Source organism: Rattus rattus, chromosome 4 (genome assembly GCF_011064425.1).
Source record: "Rattus rattus isolate New Zealand chromosome 4, Rrattus_CSIRO_v1, whole genome shotgun sequence".
NCBI lineage: Eukaryota > Metazoa > Chordata > Mammalia > Rodentia > Muridae > Rattus > Rattus rattus.
In genome coordinates, this window is record NC_046157.1 from 159010793 (window position 1) to 159033057 (window position 22265).

General features: G+C 40.4%; 2 protein-coding genes across 5 annotated transcripts in view; one reads left to right on the forward strand and one right to left on the reverse strand.

Moving 5' to 3' along the window:
- Dis3l2 (DIS3 like 3'-5' exoribonuclease 2) overlaps nt 1-22265 on the forward strand; it is a 350417-nt gene that overhangs the window by 169040 nt on the left and 159112 nt on the right. For all 4 annotated transcript variants that reach the window (XM_032901537.1, XM_032901540.1, XM_032901539.1 and 1 more), the window contains one exon: nt 7507-7680. In XM_032901537.1, coding sequence (XP_032757428.1) covers nt 7507-7680 — 174 coding nt within the window. The remainder of the gene's footprint in view (nt 1-7506; nt 7681-22265) is intronic.
- Nucleotides 21300-21793, reverse strand: LOC116899597 (40S ribosomal protein S15-like). Its single transcript, XM_032901542.1, has one exon. It carries the CDS (start codon nt 21775-21777, stop codon nt 21340-21342), a length of 438 nt encoding a protein of 145 aa, XP_032757433.1. The 5' UTR covers nt 21778-21793; the 3' UTR covers nt 21300-21339.

Consider the following 22265-nt stretch of genomic DNA (forward strand, 5'->3'; position numbering starts at 1 on the left):
GCTAACATTGCAGTCTGGTAAGGGCTATCTCCTGATTATATCCATCAAGTCAGTGAATTCTTAAGATTTGCTTCTTTCAAAAAGATAGTGTTGCATGAGATAATATCTGGTCATATAATACCTTATAAGTATTCTGAATGTTGTGGTATTTATACAGGTATGGTAGGTAGAGCAAATGAAAATGGCAGCCACAAACCCAGACTTAGAGTTTCCAGATTAATGGAAAGAGGTCACGTTGTCATGAAGACCTCATTAGACATAATCAACTATCATCATTCTCTGACTTCATTCTCTGTCACAGTTGGCTATGGCTGGCTGTTGGCACACTGGTGTCCTATGCGGATGGGAGCCAAGACAACACTAATGAGAAGTTATTATTGTGGCGTTCATTTCTTGCTGCTGTCCTCTGTGTTTTTAAAGCCTATGAGGAAGCACAGGCATGATTGGTTCTCAGGGAGACCCTTGCAGCTTTCACGTTGAGTTGTTTGACTGAGATGCAATATGTATTAGTTTTCTTTCTCATCACTATGACCTAATACTTTACAAGACACAGCTTAAGGAAGGAAGGTTCCTCTTGGCTCATCGTTCAAGGGGAAGCAGTTCGTCATGGTAACAGAGTTTGAAGCAGCTGGCCATATTGCATCTGCTGTCAGGAAGCAGAGATAGGTGGTGGTGCTCAGCTCATTCTCCTTTATATTAGGTCTGGGACCCCAGTCCATGGATGGTACCACCCACATCCAGGGCAAGTAGTCTTTCCCCCTTAGTTTAACATTTTTGGAAACATACTGAGACAAACCTATAGGGTATATTTCATTGATGATTTTAAATTCAGTCAAAGTGACAGCGAAGACTAACCACGACACAGTATAAACACTGCCAGGCTCATTTCAACAAACTTCTTTTATTCACTTATCTCTTGTCCAGATACCCTCATTACCATGCCTTCCAGGCCCCTATCCATAGGTCCCTATCCATATGGTTAAATTTGTAGCTCCCTCCTTTTAGGTCCTTTTCCCTCAGCCAAAGCGGACTGTAGATACATTAGAAAGTTTCGGCCATGCTGCCTTTTCAGAGACCACGTGTTCAAAGGAATGGGTGGGATACTACCGTCATCCGCTGACTACGAGTTGAGAGTGTAGAGGGCCAGTGGGAGCTCTGCAGCGAGGACAATGAGCTCGTCTTTCATCCATGTCTGTGTCTGTGGTGCCCCAAAAGTTTACTAAGGGACTTACCAGCTTTGAAGGGTCTCCCCCAGCCCCTGTAAGAAATTCAATACCCTCGTCAGTGGAAGTCTTCTTAGTCTATTTTTACCCTGGAATCAAGAATCCAGAGATTGGGCTTATCACTCTTTGTCTATCCATTCTTTTATTCTCCAAGCTTGTTTTCTTGTTTTTTTGGGTTTTTTTTTGTGAGTCCTTCTATATCTTTACATAAAACCTTTCCAACCAAAATTTGTTTTTTGTGCTTGTGATCTAGAACTCAAACAGTTAAAGACATTTTTATTAGAGGGTTGGAGACTTGGCTCAGCTGTAAGAGTACTAGCTGCTCTTGCAGAGGACTCAGGTTTGGGTCTTGGCATCCACATGGCTGCTCAGAACCATTGGCAGCTGTAGTTCCAGGGGCTCCAAAGTCCTCTTCTGATCTTTGTAGGTACTGGGCTCATAAGCAGGGCATAGACATTTACGCAGTCAAAACACCAATCGACATAAAAAAGGACCTTGGTGCTAGGAGAGGAGCATGGAAACAGACCCTCAGGAGACTGAATAGTAAATAGGCCACACGACTAGGGAAAACCTTAGATTCCATTAGTTTTCACAATCCTAGCTAATTTTTAGTGACTAATTATTACCTTTCATCGCTAGAATAAAGTTCTTTTTAACCCGAGCAACATTATTCTAAGTTGCCTTCCTCTACCCCAGTGTTGGATTTTTATGTTCTTAAGCTTCAAGGGCAGTGATAATAGCAACCTCAAATCTTTAGTGGGAAGTTCATTCTGGTGAGCACAAGTCAATGTTAGTCATTTAAAAGATTCCTTAGCATTTTGAAAATTATGGGGACCCATGTCCTTAACTGTCTGGGTTCTTGCTTACAATCAAAAGAATGGAACTGTGTTTAGGAAAAGGAATTTATTGGAAGAGTACTGAAGGGATTGAAGAAACAGTGAAGGCTTGACCCTCTGAATGCTGCAGAGCCAAGAAGCGTAGACCTTGTTTTATGTAAAGATTATTTGGCCACAGTGCTAGTAGATCCCACCTCTCCTCTTGCAAGACACCATTGACGCAAACCCTGCTGCCACCTCTGCAACAATGAAGAAGGCTTTTACCCCCACACGTGCGTACTGAGAGCTTCTCCTGCCTTTCGGGCCCTGTCTCTGAACTAGGAGTCTTGGGTTGAGAGTTTAAATATAATATGCTGAATTCTGTTTTCATACACACAGAGAGATCTGACAGGAAACATGCAGTAGGAGACTGGTCATTTCTGTCATGGGAATTGTACTCAGTTTATCCCACTATTTGCAGTGTGAAGCTCTCCCATTTTTTTTTTTTTATGATTACCTAGTGTGCCTTGAAAAATACAAATTTTTATTTTATTTTTTTTATTAACTTGAGTATTTCTTACTTACATTTCGAATGTTATTCCCTTTCCCGGTATCCGGGCAAACATCCCCCTAATCCCTCCCCCTCCCCTTCTTATGGGTGTTCCCCTCCCCACCCTCCCCCCCTTGCTGCCCTCCCCCCAACAGTCACGTTCACTGGGGGTTCAGTCTTAGCAGGACCAAGGGCTTCCCCTTCCACTGGTGATCTTACTAGGATATTCATTGCTACCTATGAGGTCAGAGTCCAGGGTCAGTCCATGTATAGTCTTTAGGTAGTGGCTTAGTCCCTGGAAGCTCTAGTTGCTTGGCATTGTTGTTCATAAGGGGTCTCGAGCCCCTTCAAGCTCTTCCAGTTCTTTCTCTGATTCCTTCAATGGGGGTCCTATTCTCAGTTCAGTGGTTTGCTGCTGGCATTTGCCTCTGTATTTGCTGTATTCTGGCTGTGTCTCTCGGGAGAGATCTACATCCGGCTCCTGTCAGCCTGCACTTCTTTGCTTCATTCATCTTGTCTAATTGGGTGGCTGTATATGTATGGGCCACATGTGGGGCAGGCTCTGAATGGGTGTTCCTTCTGTCTCTGTTTTAATCTTTGCCTCTCTATTCCCTGTCAAGGGTATTCTTGTTCCCCCTTTTAAAGAAGGAGTTGAAGTATTCACATTTTGATCATCCTTCTTGAGTTTCCTGTGTTCTATGCATCTAGGGTAATTCAAGCATTTGGGCTAATAGCCACTTATCAATGAGTACATACCATGTGTATTTTTCTGTGATTGGGTTACCTCTCTCAGGATGATATTTTCCAGTTCCATCCATTTGCCTATGAATTTCATAAAGTCATTGTTTTTGATAGCTGAGTAGTATTCCATTGTGCAGACTTTTCGCCAGAGACTATGAAAGCCAGAAGATCCTGGACAGATGGCATACAGACCCTAAGAGAACACAAATGCCAGCCCAGGTTACTGTATCCTGCAAAACTCTCCATGACAAAACCAAATTTACACAATATCTTTCTACAAATCCAGCACTACAAAGGATAATAAATGGTAAAGCCCAACACACGGAGGCAAGCTGTACCCTAGAAGAAGCAAGAAACTAATCGTCTTGGCAACAAAACAAAGAGAAGAAAAGCACACAAACATAACCTCACATCCAAATATGAATATAACAGGAAGCAATAATCACTATTCCTTAATATCTCTCAACATCAATGGCCTCAATTAACTCCCCAATAAAAAGACATAGATTAACAAACTGGATGAATAGCGAGGACCCTGCATTCTGCTGCCTACAGGAAACACACCTCAGAGACAAAGACAGACACTACCTCAGAGTGAAAGGCTGGAAAACAACTTTCCAAGCAAAAGGTTGGAAGAAGCAAGCTGGAGTAGCCATTCTAATATCAAATAAAATCAATTTTCAACTAAAAGTCACCAAAAAAGATAAGGAAGGACACTTCATATTCATCATATTCATCAAAGGAAAAATCCACCAAGATGAACTCTCAATCCTAAATATCTATGCCCCAAATACAAGGGCACCTACATACGTAAAAGAAACCTTACTAAAGCTCAAAACACACATTGCACCTCACACAATAATAGTAGGAGATTTCAACACCCCACTCTCAACAATGGACAGATCATGGAAACAGAAATTAAACAGAGATGTAGACAGACTAAGAGAAGTCATGAGCCAAATGGACTTAACAGATATTTATAGAACATTCTATTCTAAAGCAAAAGGATATACCTTCTTCTCAGCTCCTCATGGTACTTTCTCCAAAATTGACCATATAATTGGTCAAAAAACAGGCCTCAACAGGTACAGAAAGATAGAAATAATCCCATGCGTGCTATCAGACCACCACGGCCTAAAGCTGGTCTTCAATAACAATAAGGGAAGAACGCCCACATATACGTGGAAGTTGAACAATGCTCTACTCAACGATAACCTGGTCAAGGAAGAAATAAAGAAAGAAATTAAAGACTTTTAGAATTTAATGAAAATGAAGGTACAACATACTCAAACTTATAGGACACAATGAAAGCTGTGCTAAGAGGAAAACTCATAGCTCTGAGTGCCTGCAGAAAGAAACAGTAGAGAGCATATGTTAGCAGCTTGACAGCACACCTTAAAGCTCTAGAACAAAAAGAAGCAAATACACCCAGGAGGAGTAGAAGACAGGAAATAATCAAACTCAGAGCTGAAATCAGCCAAGTAGAAACAAAAAGGACCATAGAATCAACAGAACCAAAAGTTGGTTCTTTGAGAAAATCAACAAGATAGATAAACCCGTAGCCAGACTAACAAGAGGACACAGAGAGTGTGTCCAAATTAACAAAATCAGAAATGAAAAGGGAGACATAACAACAGATTCAGAGGAAATTAAAAAAATCATCAAATCTTACTATAAAAGCCTATATTCAACAAAACTTGAAAATCTACAGGAAATGGACAATTTCCTAGACAGATACCAGGTACGGAAGTTAAATCAGGAACAGATAAACCAGTTAAACAACCCCATAACTCCTAAGGAAATAGAAACAGTCATTAAAGGTCTCCCAACCAAAAAGAGCCCAGGTCCAGACGGGTTTAGTGCAGAATTCTATCCCATTTTAATTTTATGCCTTGCTTACCTTTTGCTTTATAGCCTGCACTAGGCCCCCAGAAAAAATGTTGAATAGTGTTAATGAACAGTTATTTTTTCCCTCATCTCTAAGAAAGCATTTAGACTTTAACTGTTAAATTTAGTATCAGCTCTAGGATAGGAGAGGGTATGTATATGTACATGTACATGTTCATGTATGTGCACATATGTGTATGCATGTGGAAGCCTGACATTGGTGTTTTCTGTTGCTATGCACTGTATTTTTAAGATGGCCTCTCACTGAACCTGGAGCTCGACAGATTGACAAGGCTAGCTGGCCAGCAAGCTCCAGGAGCCTCCTGCTTCAACCTCCCAGTGTTGGGCTTACAGGGGCACATACATACCCACAGCTGGCTTTTCCTTCCTTTTCTTCTTCCCTCCCTCCTTCTTTCCTTCCTTTCTTTTAAACATAGGTATTAGATTCCAAATTGAGGACCTTATTTCTACCCTGCAAGCATTCTACTGGCCAAGCCATTTCCTCAGGCCCAGCTCTAGGATTTTCTTGGACATTTTTAATCATATCAGAGATGCTTCTTCCATTGATCATATGCTTTTATTATAAATGAATGTGAAAATTATGTCAAACTCTATTTCTTACTTTACTGAGATGATTGTATATGGTCTGTGATTATTACTAGGGTGAATTATAGTGATTGATTTTCTTATGTAGGAAAAAATTTTAATTAATTGTTTATGATAATTTTAAAATATAACAGCTGAATTCTCTTTTATGTATTTGGTAGAAGCTATCAGGAAAACCTGGAGTTTGAGTTTTCTTCATGAGAAAATTTAATATGTCAATTCAGTTTCCTTAATAAATATAGGTATAGTCAGATATTGATTTATTCGTTAAGAATCCTGAGTGGTTTGTATCTTTCGAGGAATTTATCTGTTACATCCAAGATGTTCAGTTTATTGGATACAAATCACTAGTCACCCACCCTCTTATGCTTTTTGTTTTATTTTATTTTTTTACAGTCTATTGGTTAACCCTTTCCTGGTCGGCTTTCCCATAGTTCCTCATTCTTCCTTCCTGCTGTCTCCAAGAGGATGCTCTCCCCAACCCCATCCCTCACCAGACCTTCCCCCTCCATGGGATCTGAAGTTTCTCTAGGGTTAGGCACATCTTCTCTCATTGAAGCCAGACTAGGCTGTCCTCTGCTATATATGTGTCAGGGGGCCTCATACCAGCTAGTGTATGCTGCCTGGTTGGTGGCTCAGTGTCTGTGAGGTATCAGGGGTTTGGGTTAGTTGAGACTGCTGATCTTCCTAGGGTTACCCTCCTCCTCAGCTTCTTCCAGCCTTTCCCTAATTCAACCACAGGGGTCCCCGACTTCAGTCCTCCCTTATGCTTTTTATGCTGTAGGATGTTAACAGTATACCTACTCTTACTCTGACAACTAGAATTTGTGTCTTTGCCTTCCCGTCTTCCTTGTTGAGTTTAACTAGGATGTTATCTGTTTTACTCCTTCTTTATGGTTTGTTTCTTCTCTGTCTACTAGTTATTGTTTATTTTTTCTTTCCTGTTACTTACCTAGATTCTATTGTTCCCTTTGTCTCAGAGTTTTTATTGCTATAATAAGCCACCATGACCAAGGCAACTTATAAAAGAAAACAGGGATTTAATTGGGCTCATAGTTCCCAAGGGCTGGAGTGTTGACTGTGGGTACTGTACAGTGTTGCGAGAGGGTGGGCTGGTAAGCAGGTGTACGTGGACTGCGGAGCTACTTTTTCATGGCTTCTGAGGGAGAAGCTCATATTTGAGCTCTGTCTTCTCCCCTAATGTTTCTAGGGGCTGGGCTAAAGGCTGCTGCTTCCTTCTTTCATCTAATTGTCATAATTTAATAGCAGGCTAAGTTGGTCAAATTTTTCTAAAGGAGTTTTCCAAAAGACTCCATATAGACATTTCACAATATCAACTTTGAAGCTGGGTATGATGGCATCTGCTTATAATCCTAGTACTTGGGAGGCTGAGGCAGGAGAATTCCCAGTTTGAGGGCACCCTGGATATCTAATCAGATTGTCAAAAATGAGGGCATGTGAGGACCAATGCTGACTTCTCCAAGAGTAAAATTGCAGGAACTCCAAGAAATTTGGACTTTTGCCTCTCTTCCTCTGGTCAGAATGTCTCTAGAAGGTACAATCATACTATAGTCATAAACTTCGTGAGGATTTTCATAAGAACTTATTTTAGAAAAGAGACAGAGGCCTATATTTTATTTGTTTACTAATACAATTAATTGTCCACTCTATGTTCTGTCCACAGGCAACTGGCTAAGAGTCTTGGGCAGGCTGGTGAAATTGAACCTGAAACAGAAGGGATCCTGACAGAATATGGTGTGGACTTCTCTGATTTCTCTTCAGAAGTTCTCGAATGTCTCCCCCAAAGCCTGCCCTGGACAATTCCACCTGAGGAGGTGGGCAAGAGAAGAGACCTAAGGTAAACATGGGAAATACCTAGGAACAACTGTTCCTGCTCTGTCTTCTCCCCTGATATTTCTAGGGGTTAGGCTAAGATGTTTCCTTCTTTTATCTGCTGTTTGGATTCAGTTGAAAGTCTGGTGTTTTTGTGCCAGAGGTCAGCAAGTTATGGATTAACAACTAAATCCAGCCCACGGCTTGAGCTCATCAACTGAAGATGGATTTGAGATTTTAATGATTTGAAAAATGTCAGCAGTAATTAATAGCTATGAATAGTTATTAATCTTCGTAAGTGCTATGAGATTCATAATTCTGTGTTCAGTCAGGCTGCAGCAGAGTACAACTATGTATTCTTTGCTTATATATTGCTCAACCATTCCTCATGACACCTTCTGAGTTATTGCAACATTCGTGTGGCCTTAAAATATTGACCCTTTGTCCCTTTGCAAACATTTGTTCTAGAGAGGTTCTAAACCATTCTAATTTCAAAGGGTTGCAGGTGGCCTTCGCTAGTCTCTTCTCCTTGCTGGACCCCAGTCTCATCACATACAGGCCGTGTTATCTGTTTAGAAGTGCTTCTTCTAAATGGGCCTCTCTAGGCACATAGCAGAGGACTCAGGACCTTGTGCTTGGAGTCTCATTTTAAAGCTTTACTTTTAGGCCTGGAATTTATTGGAAAGTACTTTTGTGGTATTTTTATAACAACATCTTCTTTGAAGATGTTTCTTCATTGTGGGATGTTAGTTCTTTTCTGATATTTCTCTTCAGAATTTGGTTTCAGTACTGGCATTCATTCTGGATGCCACATGGAGATACTTAGAACCAAGAAAGTTTTCATACACCCCACCAGGGAGGCTGTGGAAGGTTTTTGCTAAGGTTATCCCGTGTCAGAGTCTTTCCACCACACTTGCTTGCTCTGTAGCTGAACTTATGGTGCCTTCAGCTCCAAGTGTCTAGTACTCCAGCACGTCTGAGGGTGTTTTTTTGTCCTCGCATGCATTGTATCTTTCAGAAACTTACCGTCTGGTTTTGCTTTTCTTGCTGAGAGTGTGTAAAGACAATGGAGATAATAGTCCCTTCCTACTTGTCAGTGTGGCTGATGGAAACACATGTTGTATTCAAACTCATTTGCCACAAGTGGCTCCTGGATGTTACTGCATTACACATAGGGTTTTCTCTCCTCTGGGACCTTGAACCTGAACCTTCTGGAAACTTGGTTGCCTCATGTACAACTGAGAGGCTTACTGAGATCTTTTACTGAATTTAGGATTATATAAAAAACTTTAATGAAGTCAAATATGGTGGCACAGATTTTTAATCCCAGCATTTGGGAGAGTGAGGCAGGAGATTCATGCTATTCCACAGAGTTCTAGATCAGGCTGGGCTGCACAATAAAATCCTGTCTCAAAAACACAGACTTTGAGGCTGGGTACGATGAAGATAATATTGTATCATTCAGGAAATTGTCAAGGGATTTAAAAAGTAGGAAAAAGACTAGAACCAGGCAAAAGTGAAAAATTAATGAGAAATGATTAAATTCAAATGATAATCATTATTTTTGAAGTCTAATTTAGTGCTTATTCAGTTTTAAATGTACTCTTTACCCACAAAATCTACTTACAGAAGTATATCCTACTGAGGGAAGTGTACAAAGATGGGCCAAGATTTTCACTGCTGTTAGATACTGCTGAGCCCATCAGTAATGGAGTGGCTTAATAACCTATGATCTATCCATCCCCATGATAACATTGCCTGCAGCTATGCAAAAAGGGACTGTATCCGTATCTCTGTCCTAGAGGGGAGACCATCAAATACTGTTAAGTGAGAGAAGAAACTTGAGATCATGTGACTGTCATTGTATTTTTGTGAAGTCAGTAAGCCAGAGCTATATAAGTGCACACAAACATGTGTACCACATGCTGATATCTGCACATTAAAAGTGTGTATGTGTAGCAGGTGGAAGGAAGTAAATCAGCCTGGTCACATACATGACTAACGTGGGAGGAAATTGGCTCAGGGCAGCAATATTCTACTATTCACTTAGCATACCACTCCATTGCTAAAAATCTTTAAAATAACTTCAAGAAATCATAAATTCAAATGTCAAAGGACAGATATATTCATTTTTTCTCTGACCTGGTTATAATCTGCAGAAAATCACTAAACATTCAGTGGCCTCAGGAGCCAGAGTTGCACTGAGTTATCCTCTTATGGCTCCATCTGGCCTTTGGTTTGGCCCTTGTTGCTTTCTGGGCTGAGCTACAGAATAGACCTTGCCCTGCAGAAAGCTTCTGCTAAAGTCTAAGCATGTGCTCTGAGAAGGAACCCGAAAGAAGAGGGCCTTTGTAGATGCTTCTGCATTAAAGTAGTAGAGTTTTAAAACCCCTTTAGCTTCCCAATGTTTTCACTCTCATCTACGGTCCCAAGATTATGTTTCTAAAATTCAGATCAAAATAAATTATCCTTTTACATTTAAAATTTTAAATGGCTTCTTGATATCTAAAATACTAATCTGTAAACATTGGTAAACATGCATTTCCATTAATGTACATCTTTTTAAAATTATTTAAAAAACACATTACTAATCAGTTATTTATATTATAAATCTAACCAAAAGAAGAAAAATAAAAATTAAATAAATTTCAAATATTTTGATATTTCTTTTGAAAGATATTAAAGAAAACATGTTTCTTTATATTGGTAATTTTACTTTGGGTGAAAACAGTTCAACTGGGTACCATTGTTCTTTTTAAACTTTGCTTTAACAAATTGTAGCATGGAAATTTAAATATCTGATTATGAGTCTTATATGCTTAATTTATTTAGACAGGGTCTTCATATGTATCCCTGACAGGCCCGGAACATGTTATGTTGCACAAGAAACTCACAAAAACCCACCTGCCTCTGTCTCCCAAGTGTTAAAACTGAACACATGTACCACCATGCTGAACTACTCCTGTCTACTTTGGTACTTAATTTTAATGATCATCATAGATAGATAGATAGATAGATAGATAGATAGATAGATAGATAGATAGATAGATAGATGAGAGAGAGAGAGAGAGAGAGGCGCTAACCTAGTCCTGCCTATTTTAACTTAATTTTAATGATCATCATACATACATACATACATACATACATACATACACACACACACACACACACACACACACACACACACAGGGATATAAGCAAGTACTCTATACCCTTGTTCCTATTTTAAAAATAAATAAGAGAACTTTTTAAAGATATGAAATGAGTTTACCAAAGCATAATACTCATATTTTAGGTTCTATTCAGCAAGTATATCCAAATTTATCTGAGGGCAACTCTAGCTGAGACTCCTAGCAGTGGTGGATATGGAGCCCAAAGCGCCCACCTTTTGTAGTAAGCCAGAGTCCCTAGTGGAGGGATAAGGTTCCCAACTCACTCACAAAACCCTCAACCCAAAATGTGTCCTGTTGACAAGATGTACAAGGACAGAGATGGGACAGAGACGGGACAGAGACTGAGGGAATGGACAACCAATGACTGGCCCAACTTGAGACCCATCCCAGGGGCAAGCACCAGTCCATGACACTCTAATTGGTACTCTGTTATGCCTGTAGACAGGAGCCACACATATTTGAAACCAGTCAGCTCTTGTGGACTGGTTAAAAAGAGCTGCATCATTAGCTTTTGGCTTTTTTTTTTTTTTTTTTTGCTTTGTTGAAACGTGGTCTTACTATATAACTTAGGCTGTCCTTAAACTGCAGTCTTCCTGCCTCAGCCTTGCAAATGCTAGGGTTATAGGCACCATCACAGCCAGCGTTAGACATTTTTAAAAAGGTTTATAATCCACAGCAAACTCTTTCAGTGACATCATAAAAACTAGTTGTAAAGTTCTGTATGTAGTTTGGGTGTGTACATGTGAGCAACTTAGTAGTTTGTATAGAGACACAATTTTTGGCTCCAAATAATATGATAGGAGAAGCATTTCAGCACATCTGTTAAAAAGATCTGTGTGTGTGAGGCTTTTGGTTTGACCCTAGTACTGGAAAAAAAAATGAAAGAAAGAAAGAGAGAGAGAAAGAAAGAAAGAAAGAAAGAAAGAAAGAAAGAAAGAAAGAAAGAAAGAAAAAAAGAAAGAAAGAAAGAAAAGGGAAGAAAAGGAAAGAAAATGTTTTTTGAATGTTTATCTAAATCTAAATATAGTATTTTGTTTTCAAATTGAATAACCTCTTTTCCTCAGTGTTAAAAGTCTATCTTCCCCTGAAGAGACAGTGTGTTTATTTTTTGTAAGTACCCCAAAGCTCTTGGCAGCCAATGTTGTGCAGTCACATTCACGCTGTAATGAGTTCCTACAAGGAGAAAAAGTGCCAGATCTGCTGTGTTCTTGGTGCTACTGTTTCTAGGAGCACTGATGTTAGATATATATATATATATATATATATATATATTATATAAATTTATTAATATAACATCAGTTATAAGTATAACTGGTATAATAGTTACTGTTATCTTAAGCCTCTGCATCTTTCCAGTATATTTTAATGACTCGCCTATGTTATAAAGATTAATTTAGCTAAAATTAAATGAGATCTGTAAGTCCACGCAAACAGGCATGGTAAAAACCTATAGATTAAGTTGACCCAGGAACAAATGAGAGAGCCCATGTTATGCATTTTCTAGAATGTTGACTCTTTCATCTGCACATGACACTTATACTGACCCATAAATACAGTGAGGGCATTGTAGTTAATTCATATATTTATGTAGTCCTGTTGAGTTTCTTATTTTTTCCAATAAAATGTAGTATAAAGTAAAGCCTATGACTCTGCTAATGTGTTTGGATCTGATGAGCTTCTTTTTGTTGACTGATATGTAGTAGGTTTATTTAATTTATCAACCAACATACATTTGTGATATGCCATCCTTGGACATTGGGAATACAGTAACAAATAGAAATCAATGTGGGTTTCTGCCCCTATGAACCTTCTCCCTCAGTCTCTTGTGAGAGGACATGAGTGTAATATATAAAGCAATAGTCAAATACCTAATATTTAATGGAGGGAAGTAATTAGGGTAAGTATTTATAATAGTGGGATGAATTCTCCGAAAGTTCCATATCTTCAAAGGCATTTAAAAAGCAGTGAGTGTTCATTTTCTTGAATTTGACCAAAGAACTCAGATTGAGCTCTAGTATGTCCTGAAAAGTGTCTCATTCATTGAATAAATTAATAGACATTCTCCCAAAGCCACTCTTCTATGTCTTTTTAAACATTTACATATATTTTACGTGTATGCAACACAACAAAAATACCATATGTGTGTATGTATGTATGCGTGTGTGTGTGTGTGTGTGTGTGTGTGTGTGTGTGTGTGTGTATTATTGAACTAGCCACTGAAAATACAAAGACAACTGAGGTTTAGCCCTTTATCTTTAGAGAATTGGACTCATATTGAGGTTAAGCACTGCAGAGAGTGGCAGGTGCTGTAATATGGGTGTGAACACATCAGTTAAACTAAGGTCTCCAGTTGCAGAATTAAGAGCTAAGACTCAAGGCAATAGTTAGGAGCGGGAGGGACCAAAGTCATCTCTACAGAAAGGCTGTGTACCATCAGACTGGGAGATCCTCTGACAACGCTTGGAAGCCATCTGTAGCTTCTTGCTCCCCTCTCCCCAGGTCGCCCTGTCTTGGAGCCTGTAGTGTTCCTCTGGCTCTAGCTACGTAAGAGCTTCTACATACCCGTTTAGGTTTGGTATTTAACAATTATATTTGGAACAGAAAAGTTCCATCAATCTTTAAACCTCATAATCCAATTATGTCAGTAAAATTCCAGTTTTTTAGTCCAGTGGAATTGGGGTAATATTTTGCAAACTGAAGTTGAGAGAAATAGTGTTTATTTTGAAAAGAAAAATGGTTGGTTAGCAATTTTTAAGAAGTAAGGCTGGTGTGAACTTGCAGGGGTGATCTGGCCCTTCGGATTGGACTCACCATCCTTTTAGACATTTGGCTCCCATCTCTGGAGAATCCCCACTTACATGGCCTAGAATTGTAGCTCTTTCTAGCAGGGCACCTGAGGTTAAAGAACACCAATCCTGCAAGTATTTGGGGGCTAGTAAAATACTGTGCCAGGGGGACTGCTTAAACTCGGTTGTATGTGAAGACCGAGAAACCCCAGGGTTATTTCCAAGTCAGGCTGCACTTTTTTCTCACTTCATTCATACTGTTTTGTTTCCTTTGTTACTGAACTAGAATAGGAAACTGAAGCTTAAAAGTTCAACTGAAGGAGAGAATAAATACCTAAATACACTGGAGGGGAAAATACCATGTTAGCCTGATTTTTATGTTTCTTCAATAGCTAGTATTATTGTAGACATTTGAATCACATCACTTTTTGGTAAAGCCATAAGCTTCATTGAAACAGGGATAGTTTCTATAGCTTTTACAAGAGAGCTTGTGATATCTATTTCTTTACTATTCAATCCTCAATAAAAAGGGAACCCGGTGACCTCCACCAGACCATTACAAATGTGAAACTTGGCACTTAAAATTGCTTGCTCTAAATTTTCCAATTGCTTTCTCTCTCTCTCTCTCTCTCTCTCTCTCTCTCTCTCTCTCTCTCTCTCTCTCTCTCTCTCTCTCTTTCTCTCTCTCTCTTTTCTCTCTCTCTCTTTCTCTCTCTCTCACTCTCACTCTCACTCTGTCTCTCACTCTCTTCCATTTAATGTCATTCTGCCAACTAGTGATTTTATTATTATAAACAGGACATTGTATTCACTTTTAAGAAGAAATATGAAGCTGGAGGTAAAATTACAAACTGCAGCTTCTCAGCTGCCCAAATAGAAAACAATGAGCTAAAAATACTGAGCACATAAGGGGTTTGTGGTAAGAAATATTGAAATATCTTCAAGGTGGAGAGTTCCCAAGGAAATGCTCTTCTTACTCCAGGTAAAACCAACCTTGAAATAGCAAGTTGAAGGGGGAGTCATAGAATACTAACCTCTTTCAGGTCAGGCCTTTGTGGGAAAGCCTTCAAACACAACCACCATTAAATGACTAATGACCTTACTGTTTATCAGGAAGTTCAATATGATTAAACTGCCATTTAGAAAAGGCTCCTCAGGGAAAGCAGGATAGCAGCATAGAAGAACACTAGAAATCAGTCCTGCCTCCTCCCATAACCCCCTGGGTGACTCTGCACTGGGAGAGATAGGAGTAATCATTATCTTTTATAATGTGGACTTTTCTGACGGGATTAGAATTTTCCAAAAGATGTTATAGGTCGTGTGTTCCTTTGGGTTTCAGAGGGTTTCATAGGTCATACCTGTGTTCCTGGGGATTTCCATGGGGTTCGTGGAAAAAGAGTGTGTGACAGCCAGTGCTTTTGGAAAACAATGGGTTAAAAGATTTCTCTGAACCTTTTCTCCTGAATCATCTCAGGGGATTGGTGTTTCATTGTATATACTTGTAAAAATGATGAACTACTCAGTTTAACCCTTTCTGTTGCCTTTAATCTGGCTAGTCTTCTTTGGTTTTGTCCAAATGGAATAGTCAAGTAGTTGAGGAGCGGTTCATCTAGTGTTGGTAGTCATGGGCCCTTGAATGCTGAAGCTTTATGGGCTGAGCCAACAGACTCGGGAGCTCTTAGTTCCAAGATCTGAGAACTCAGAACTTACTTATGTCTTTAGACCTTAGAACACAGACTCATAGTTCTAAGTACCCAGATTAGAGGCTTACTTTTCTGGTCCTACAGCCAACAGCCCAGCACTCAGTGACTAGTTAAAATTCTCAGCTATATGCAGTTGTTAGCTCCAGCACAACTGCACATCACAGCAGTCGAGCCTTGGTGTTGGAACCCTTGGTCTTTCCAATGTGGGTAGTGTTGTAGTTGCCTTGGGCACTGGGACCTGGTCTTCAAGCTAGGTTAGCTCCTCGTGACTTGAACCAGCAGTATCTCATATCCACTTTCTTCCATCTGAAATCTTGGCTCCTCTTGTAATGGGCCCCCAGACTTTAGCACAACTGACACCGTGTTAGAGGCACCACAGCACCATTCTGATCTAAGAGCCGAGCATGTAGACTATAGCATGTGCCAAAAAGACCAAGAGCCCATCCATCACAGTTCACAGTTCTGGGAAAGTCCCTAAATGTACTAACCTTGATTTTTGGCTTCTGTAGCTCTGCTCATTACTAATTGTTCTTGCTAATTGAAGTGAGTCAACCAGGATATGGTTTTTGTGCATAAAAAGCCAAGAACAGTAAGGCTCGTGGCTACATGATTTGGGCGAGTTCCCTGGATAACGGGCTGGCCTGTGAATAAAGACGTCCTTTGGCCTTAGGAGACCATGTGCTCTTTGAACCTCCACACACTCTATTACTTCCACAGTCTCTGTTATCCACTGCTTCTTCACAGCCACATGCTGTCATCCTGCTGCTGCCAGCTCTTTTGCCTTCCTTACATCATCAGCTCAGCCTGCCCTAATAGTAAAATCACAGGAGGCAATAGCCTTTTATTCTTCTTAATATTGCAACAGGCAGGGCAGATACTTCAGATTTACTAAAGTGAGCTGAACAGCTAGAATATATACATAGCAAGGAAAGTGAGTTTGGCATAGGTTGTAATATGCAAATTACATTGACTTCTTGTTACTCCTGCAGCACAGTCCCTTCCTCCCATCTTGTTCAGGGATAAGTACAGGGTTATCTGAAACCACTGAGCTTGTTTGCCTGGAATATGGCTTTCTTTAACTAGAAGGAAGAAGTATTAGACTGTTTGGCATCTGGAAGAAGCTGTCATTTGAAACTACCTGTAATATTATTCCTTTCATGTCAGTTCCAGCTCACTGTGAGTAATTAATGCATCCTCAGCAGGGTCTACAACTACACGTTCTCAGTTGGTGCACTGTCTTTAGTGCTTTGCCAGCTCATGAGCTCATGGGAAATAGCATGACTCTTAGGAAAAAAAAACCAAACAGCCAACAAGTAGATGCGATAATGCCTACTGGCAGAGAGGACAGTTAACTTACCTTTTATGGTACAGAAATATGAATGTGTGGGTAAGATAACTAATTGTACATATTCTTAAAAATTGGAAATTTATACTGATATGAAAAATAATTTCATGGAAGTGATTTAGGGTTTGGAGCAAATGAGGCTCTAGAGAGCTGATTTTAAGGTTCTCAAGTCTTTAGGATTTCCATAGTGAGATTATTATCATACACAAAGAAGTTGACCCTTTTAGGTTGCTAGTTCATTGTATCTTTCATAGTCACCAAGCCCTGGATCAGTACCACTGTCTAGTTCTATAACATTTCCATCACACCCAAGAGAAATCTCCGGTAATGCTCCACCATCCCCTGCCTGTTTCTAGCAACCACTAATGGACATTCAGTTTTTACAATGTCTCTGTTCTAAAACAGGCTTTTGTGTTTTCTAGGCAGCTTTTCTCTAACGTGTTTCCAAGCTTCATCTGTTTTGTCGCACTGATCAGAACTTCCTCTCTCCCCGTGCTGGATAGCATTACATTGTGGCCATGTGACGCATTCCGCTCATCAGTTAGTAAACATGGAGCTGATGCTGCTCCTTCACTAGTACGAATCATGGGGTATTTAGGTACAGCTTTTTCTGTGGAAAAGTGTCTTCAGTCCTCTTAGATACTGCTCCTGCTCACTGCAGAACTGCAGGGTCATGCGGTCAGTCTGTACTTAGGTTTTCAGTCAAGCTGTTTTCCTCAGAGTTGCACCATTTTTGCAGGTCCAGAAACAATGCAGGGCAGTCTCGGTTGTTCCACTCCTCACCAGCACTTGCTACATGTGCATATGACATAACCACACGCGGTGTGCAGTGTCATTTTTGTGATGACTAGTGATACCGAACATATTTTTATGAGAATCTTGGCCATTTAAAATTTCTTCTGTGAAGGAATAGCTATGTGAGCCCTCTCCTTGCTTTCTTGGTTTCTGTTTTTATTGTTTCTTTTAAGGGTTGTTTATATATTGTAAATTCTAGTCATTTATTGGATATAGAAGTTGAAGATTTTCTCCCATTTGTTTGTCTTGGATTTCCTTCACTCCTCCTCCTTCCCTCTCTCTTCCCCTTCTTCCCTCCCTCCCTCCCTTTTTATCCCAGACAGGCTCTTGCTATTGCGCCAAGGCTGGCCGTACACTCACTGTGTAGTCCAGGCTGGTCTTAGAGATGGGACTCCCGGTGCTAGCATTCCAGGGGCACTTCCTTGGTCTTTCAGTCCCATGCTCTTGGTAGTGCTCTAGAAGCACGGGAGTTCCAGAGTTAGGGATGTAACACAGCGGGGCTCACCTAGCAGTGGGACCCTGGGCTTAACTTCTAGTGGCAAAAACACAGTCAGCAGCAATAAAGAAGAGACGTTCCCAAGTCTGATGGCTGCCAGCCTGTTTTCTTACATTGCTGATACTTTTGATGTCTTATTTCAGTAATCGTTGGCCAAGAGATGACAACAGTGTACATGAAGTCTCTAAGAGGTTTGAAGTACTGTTAAATTTATGCTTATGATAAGTTCTTAGTTGATTTTTGTAAATGGTTTAAGGTAAGCATCCAATTTCTAGTCATCTCAGCACAGGAAAACACTGACTGTTGCTCTTATTTTGATTAGTTATTTTGAGTGTACATGGTGTGTGTTTGTGAATATGTGGGCACATGAACATGTGTACGCATGTTTGTATGGAGGTCAGAAGTTGATATCAAGTGTCTTCTTCACTAGACATTGGACAAGGGGGATACATTTCTTCACAGTGCTCTCCACTTTATTTTGTCTTGGTTTGGTGTTTTGAGACAGGCTTTCTCTGTGTAGAGCCCTGACTGTTCTAGAACTCACTCTATAGGCCAAGCTGGCATTGAACTCAGAGATCCCCCTGCCTCTGTCTCCCGAGTGCTGGGATCATCCGAGTGTGTGCCGCCATGCTGACTCCATCTTATTTTTTGAGGTAAGAGCTTTCACTGAACCTGGAACTTCCCAACTCAGCTAGACTGACTGGCCAATGCACTCTAGGAATCCTCCTGTCTCTGCCTCTCCAGTACTGGCATTATAAGTTATAATTTATAATAATTATACATTATATATAATAAAATTTATAATAATAAAGATTATCCAGTCTCTATCTTTTTACCCGGGAACTGGGCACCAGAGCTCAGGTCCTTGTGTTTATGTATATTAATATTTGCTTCATAATAGAGTCATCTCCCTAACCCCTTCAGGTTAATTTTAAAGTTAGTAAACAGAGTAATAGGTTTCATTGTAGAATTTGCACACATTTACACCAATATACTTTGTTCTTATTGTTGAAATGATTTTCCCAGATTGGATTATCTTGTCACCCTTGCTGAAGATCAGTCGATCATAAATGTAGCTTTATTTACATTATATACTCTCAGATCTGTGCTTCTGCTAGTGGCCATGCTGCCTAGATTACTGTAACCTTGTGCTGAATTTGGAAATAGAGAAGCATAAGTCTTTCAACTGTACTTTTTAAATTTTTTACTTTACATCCTGATCACTGTTCTCCCTCCCAGTAACCCCTTTCCACAATGCTACCCCCATGCCCCCTTCTCTTCAGAGAGGGTGTAGGCTCCCCTTGGGTATTCTCTAACCCTGGAACATCAAGTCTCTAGCCTTTCACACTGAGGCCAAACAAGGCAGCCCAGCTAGAAGAACATATCCCACTGACAGGCAACAGTTTGGGTGATAACCCTGCTCTAGTTATTTGGGACCCATATGAAGACCAAGCTGCACACTTGCTAGGGATGTTGGGAGTGGTGGTGGTGGTGGTGGTGGTGGGAGTGGTGGTGGTGGTGGTGGTGGTGGGAGTGGTGGTGGTGGCGGTGGCGGTGGTGGTACAGCCTGTGTATGCGCTTTGGTTGGTGATTCAGTCTCTGAGAGATCCAAGGGTCCAGATTAGTTGACTCTATTGGTCTTCCTGTGCCTTGCTGTGGTAAAAATTAAAAAGGCACACTTGTCATGACTGGTTCCCAGCTCTGTGCTTTCTCTCCCTGGCTCCCTCTGACCCAGGTGGTCTGTGAGCTGTTCACTCACAGCTCTCTTGGCTGGTTTCCACCACACCAGACATACACATCCCAATTTTGTGTCAGGCTGGTGTAGCCAGCCACCATACACTCTTGAATTCAAATCCCCACCTGAAAGAGCACACCACACAGTAACCTCTGATCCAACTGATAGGCTATAATTTGCCCATCTAGATAGCACAAAATTCTGTACACACCCATCCCTTAAAAATAGTCATAACAACCTGTATTTTATCTCGTCTGCCTTCACCTGCATAATGACGTCAACCTACAGTTCCTATTCCTTTTAGGGCCTTCATTCCTTCCCCTAGCTCTTTCTTTAGTGTCCCCAAGCTCCATCCAATGTTTAGATGTCGGTATCTGCATCCCTTTGAGTCAGCTGCTGGTGGAGCCTCTCAGAGGACAGCTTTCTAGAGTTCTTTGTAGATGTATCACATTTTCTGTATCCATTTTTCAGTTAGGGGGCGTCTAGGTTGTTTCCAGTTTCTGGTATTACTAATAGAGCTGCTATGAACATAGTGGAAACGAGTGTTCCTGTGGTATAATGGGGCATTTTTGGGTATATGCCCAGGAGTGTAATAGCTGGGACTTAAGGAAGAACTATTTCCAGTATTCTGAGAAACCGCCAAATTGATTTCCAAAGTGGTTGTACACATTTGCACTCCCACTGGCAGTGGAAGAGTGTTCCCCTTGCCCCACATCCTCACTGTCAGGACATCTCTTGAGTTTTTATCATAGCTGTTCTGACTCGTGTAAGATGGACTCCTAGAGTTGTGTTGCTTTGCGTTTCCCTGATGACCAAACACTTTGAACATTTCTTTACGTGCTTCTCAGCCATGAGAGATTCCTCTCTTGAGAATTCTTTTTTTAGCTCTGTACCCCATTTTATAATTTTTGTAATTGGTTCATTTTTTATCATGTAACATTTTTATGATGTAACATTATGGCAAGTTATAACTAATATTTCAGTTGTCACATAATACTAACTATATAGACATACATAATGCATATATGAAAATATGTGTATGTGTACATAGATACATACACATATGGTGGAGAGAATGAAGTCACAATCAAGCCTCAAATGAAAAATGATCAAATCTAGGTGACCATCATTTCTACTTAATATTTTGATTGTTGACCTAGCATTTGCTGGCTAATATTCTTTACAGCCCTTATAACTATTTAAACACAGTAGAAACAATAGGTTCTTGTGTTCAGTAGTAGAATACAGTAACTAAAATTTTTGACCATATGTGTATGTATGTGTACATATATAATGTATACTTTGCCAAAATCAAGAAAAAGAAAATTAGAACACATATTTTGCCAACTTATATACTATATATGTGTATGTAACAAATTTGTTTTATCAATTCTATGTGTTTTTATAGATATTTCTGTTATTTGTGTTGGTGTCTAACTTCTTGAGTTCTTTATAAATTTTTGATATTAATCTTTTGTCAGATGTGGGGTTGGTGAAGATCTTTTCCCAATCTGCAGGTTGCTGTTTTGTCCTATTGACAGTGTCCTTTGCCTTACAGATGCTTTTTCAGTTTCATGAGGTCCCATTGTTGATTGTTGTCAATTGTTGATCTTTTTTTTTTTTTTTTGAAAACGAGTCTTTATTGTCCCCACTACTTGAGGGGGATAAATCGGGAGGAGTGGGTGGCGCCAATGCCGGGCCGGCCGTGCTTCACAGGCTTGTAGGTGATGGAGAACTCACCCAGGTAGTGGCCGATCATTTCGGGTTTGATCTCCACCTGGTTGAAAGTCTTGCCGTTGTACACGCCCACCATGCTGCCGACCATCTCGGGCAGAATGATCATGTCCCTAAGGTGGGTCTTCACGACCTCCGGCTTCTCCATGGGTGGCGCCTCCTTCTTGGCCTTCCTCAAGCGCTTGAGCAGTGAGTGCTGCTTCCTCCGCAGGCCTCGGTTCAGGCGCCGTCTCTGCCGGGCGCTGTACAACTGCATCAGCTGCTCACAGGACATGTCCAGCAGCTGGTCGAGGTCCACGCCACGGTAGGTGAACTTGCGGAAGGTTCGCTTCTTCTTCTGCTCCACTTCGGCCATCTTGGCGGCTGCTCGGAAAAGGTCAATTGTTGATCTTAAGATTGGTGTTCTGTTCAGGAAGTTGTCTCCTGTACCAAGGCTATTACCCCCTTTCTAATCATTAGATTTGGTGTGTCTTGTTTTACATTGAGGTCTTTGATCTATTTGGACTTGAGTCTACATGCAGATGTCAAGTTAGACCAATAATACCATTTGTTGAAGATGCTTTTTTTGTTCCATTGTATGGTTTTGGCTTCTTGGTCAAAAACCAAGCATCCATAGGTGTGTGGGTTTATTGCAGGGTCTTCAATTCTATTCCATTGATCAGCTTATCTGTTCCTATACTAATACCTCGCAGTTTTTATTGCTATTGCCCTGTCATACAGCCTGTAAGGGATGTCAATCCCTCTAGAAGTTCTTTTATTGTTCAAGATTGTTTTAGCTATCCTGGGTTTTTTGTTTTTCCAAATGAAGTTGAGAATTTCATTTCAAGATCTGTGAAGGATTAT

Bases quoted from the DNA above. Each gene is read 5' to 3' on its own strand.
- LOC116899597 (XM_032901542.1), bottom strand. From the start codon at position 21,777: ATGGCCGAAGTGGAGCAGAAGAAGAAGCGAACCTTCCGCAAGTTCACC.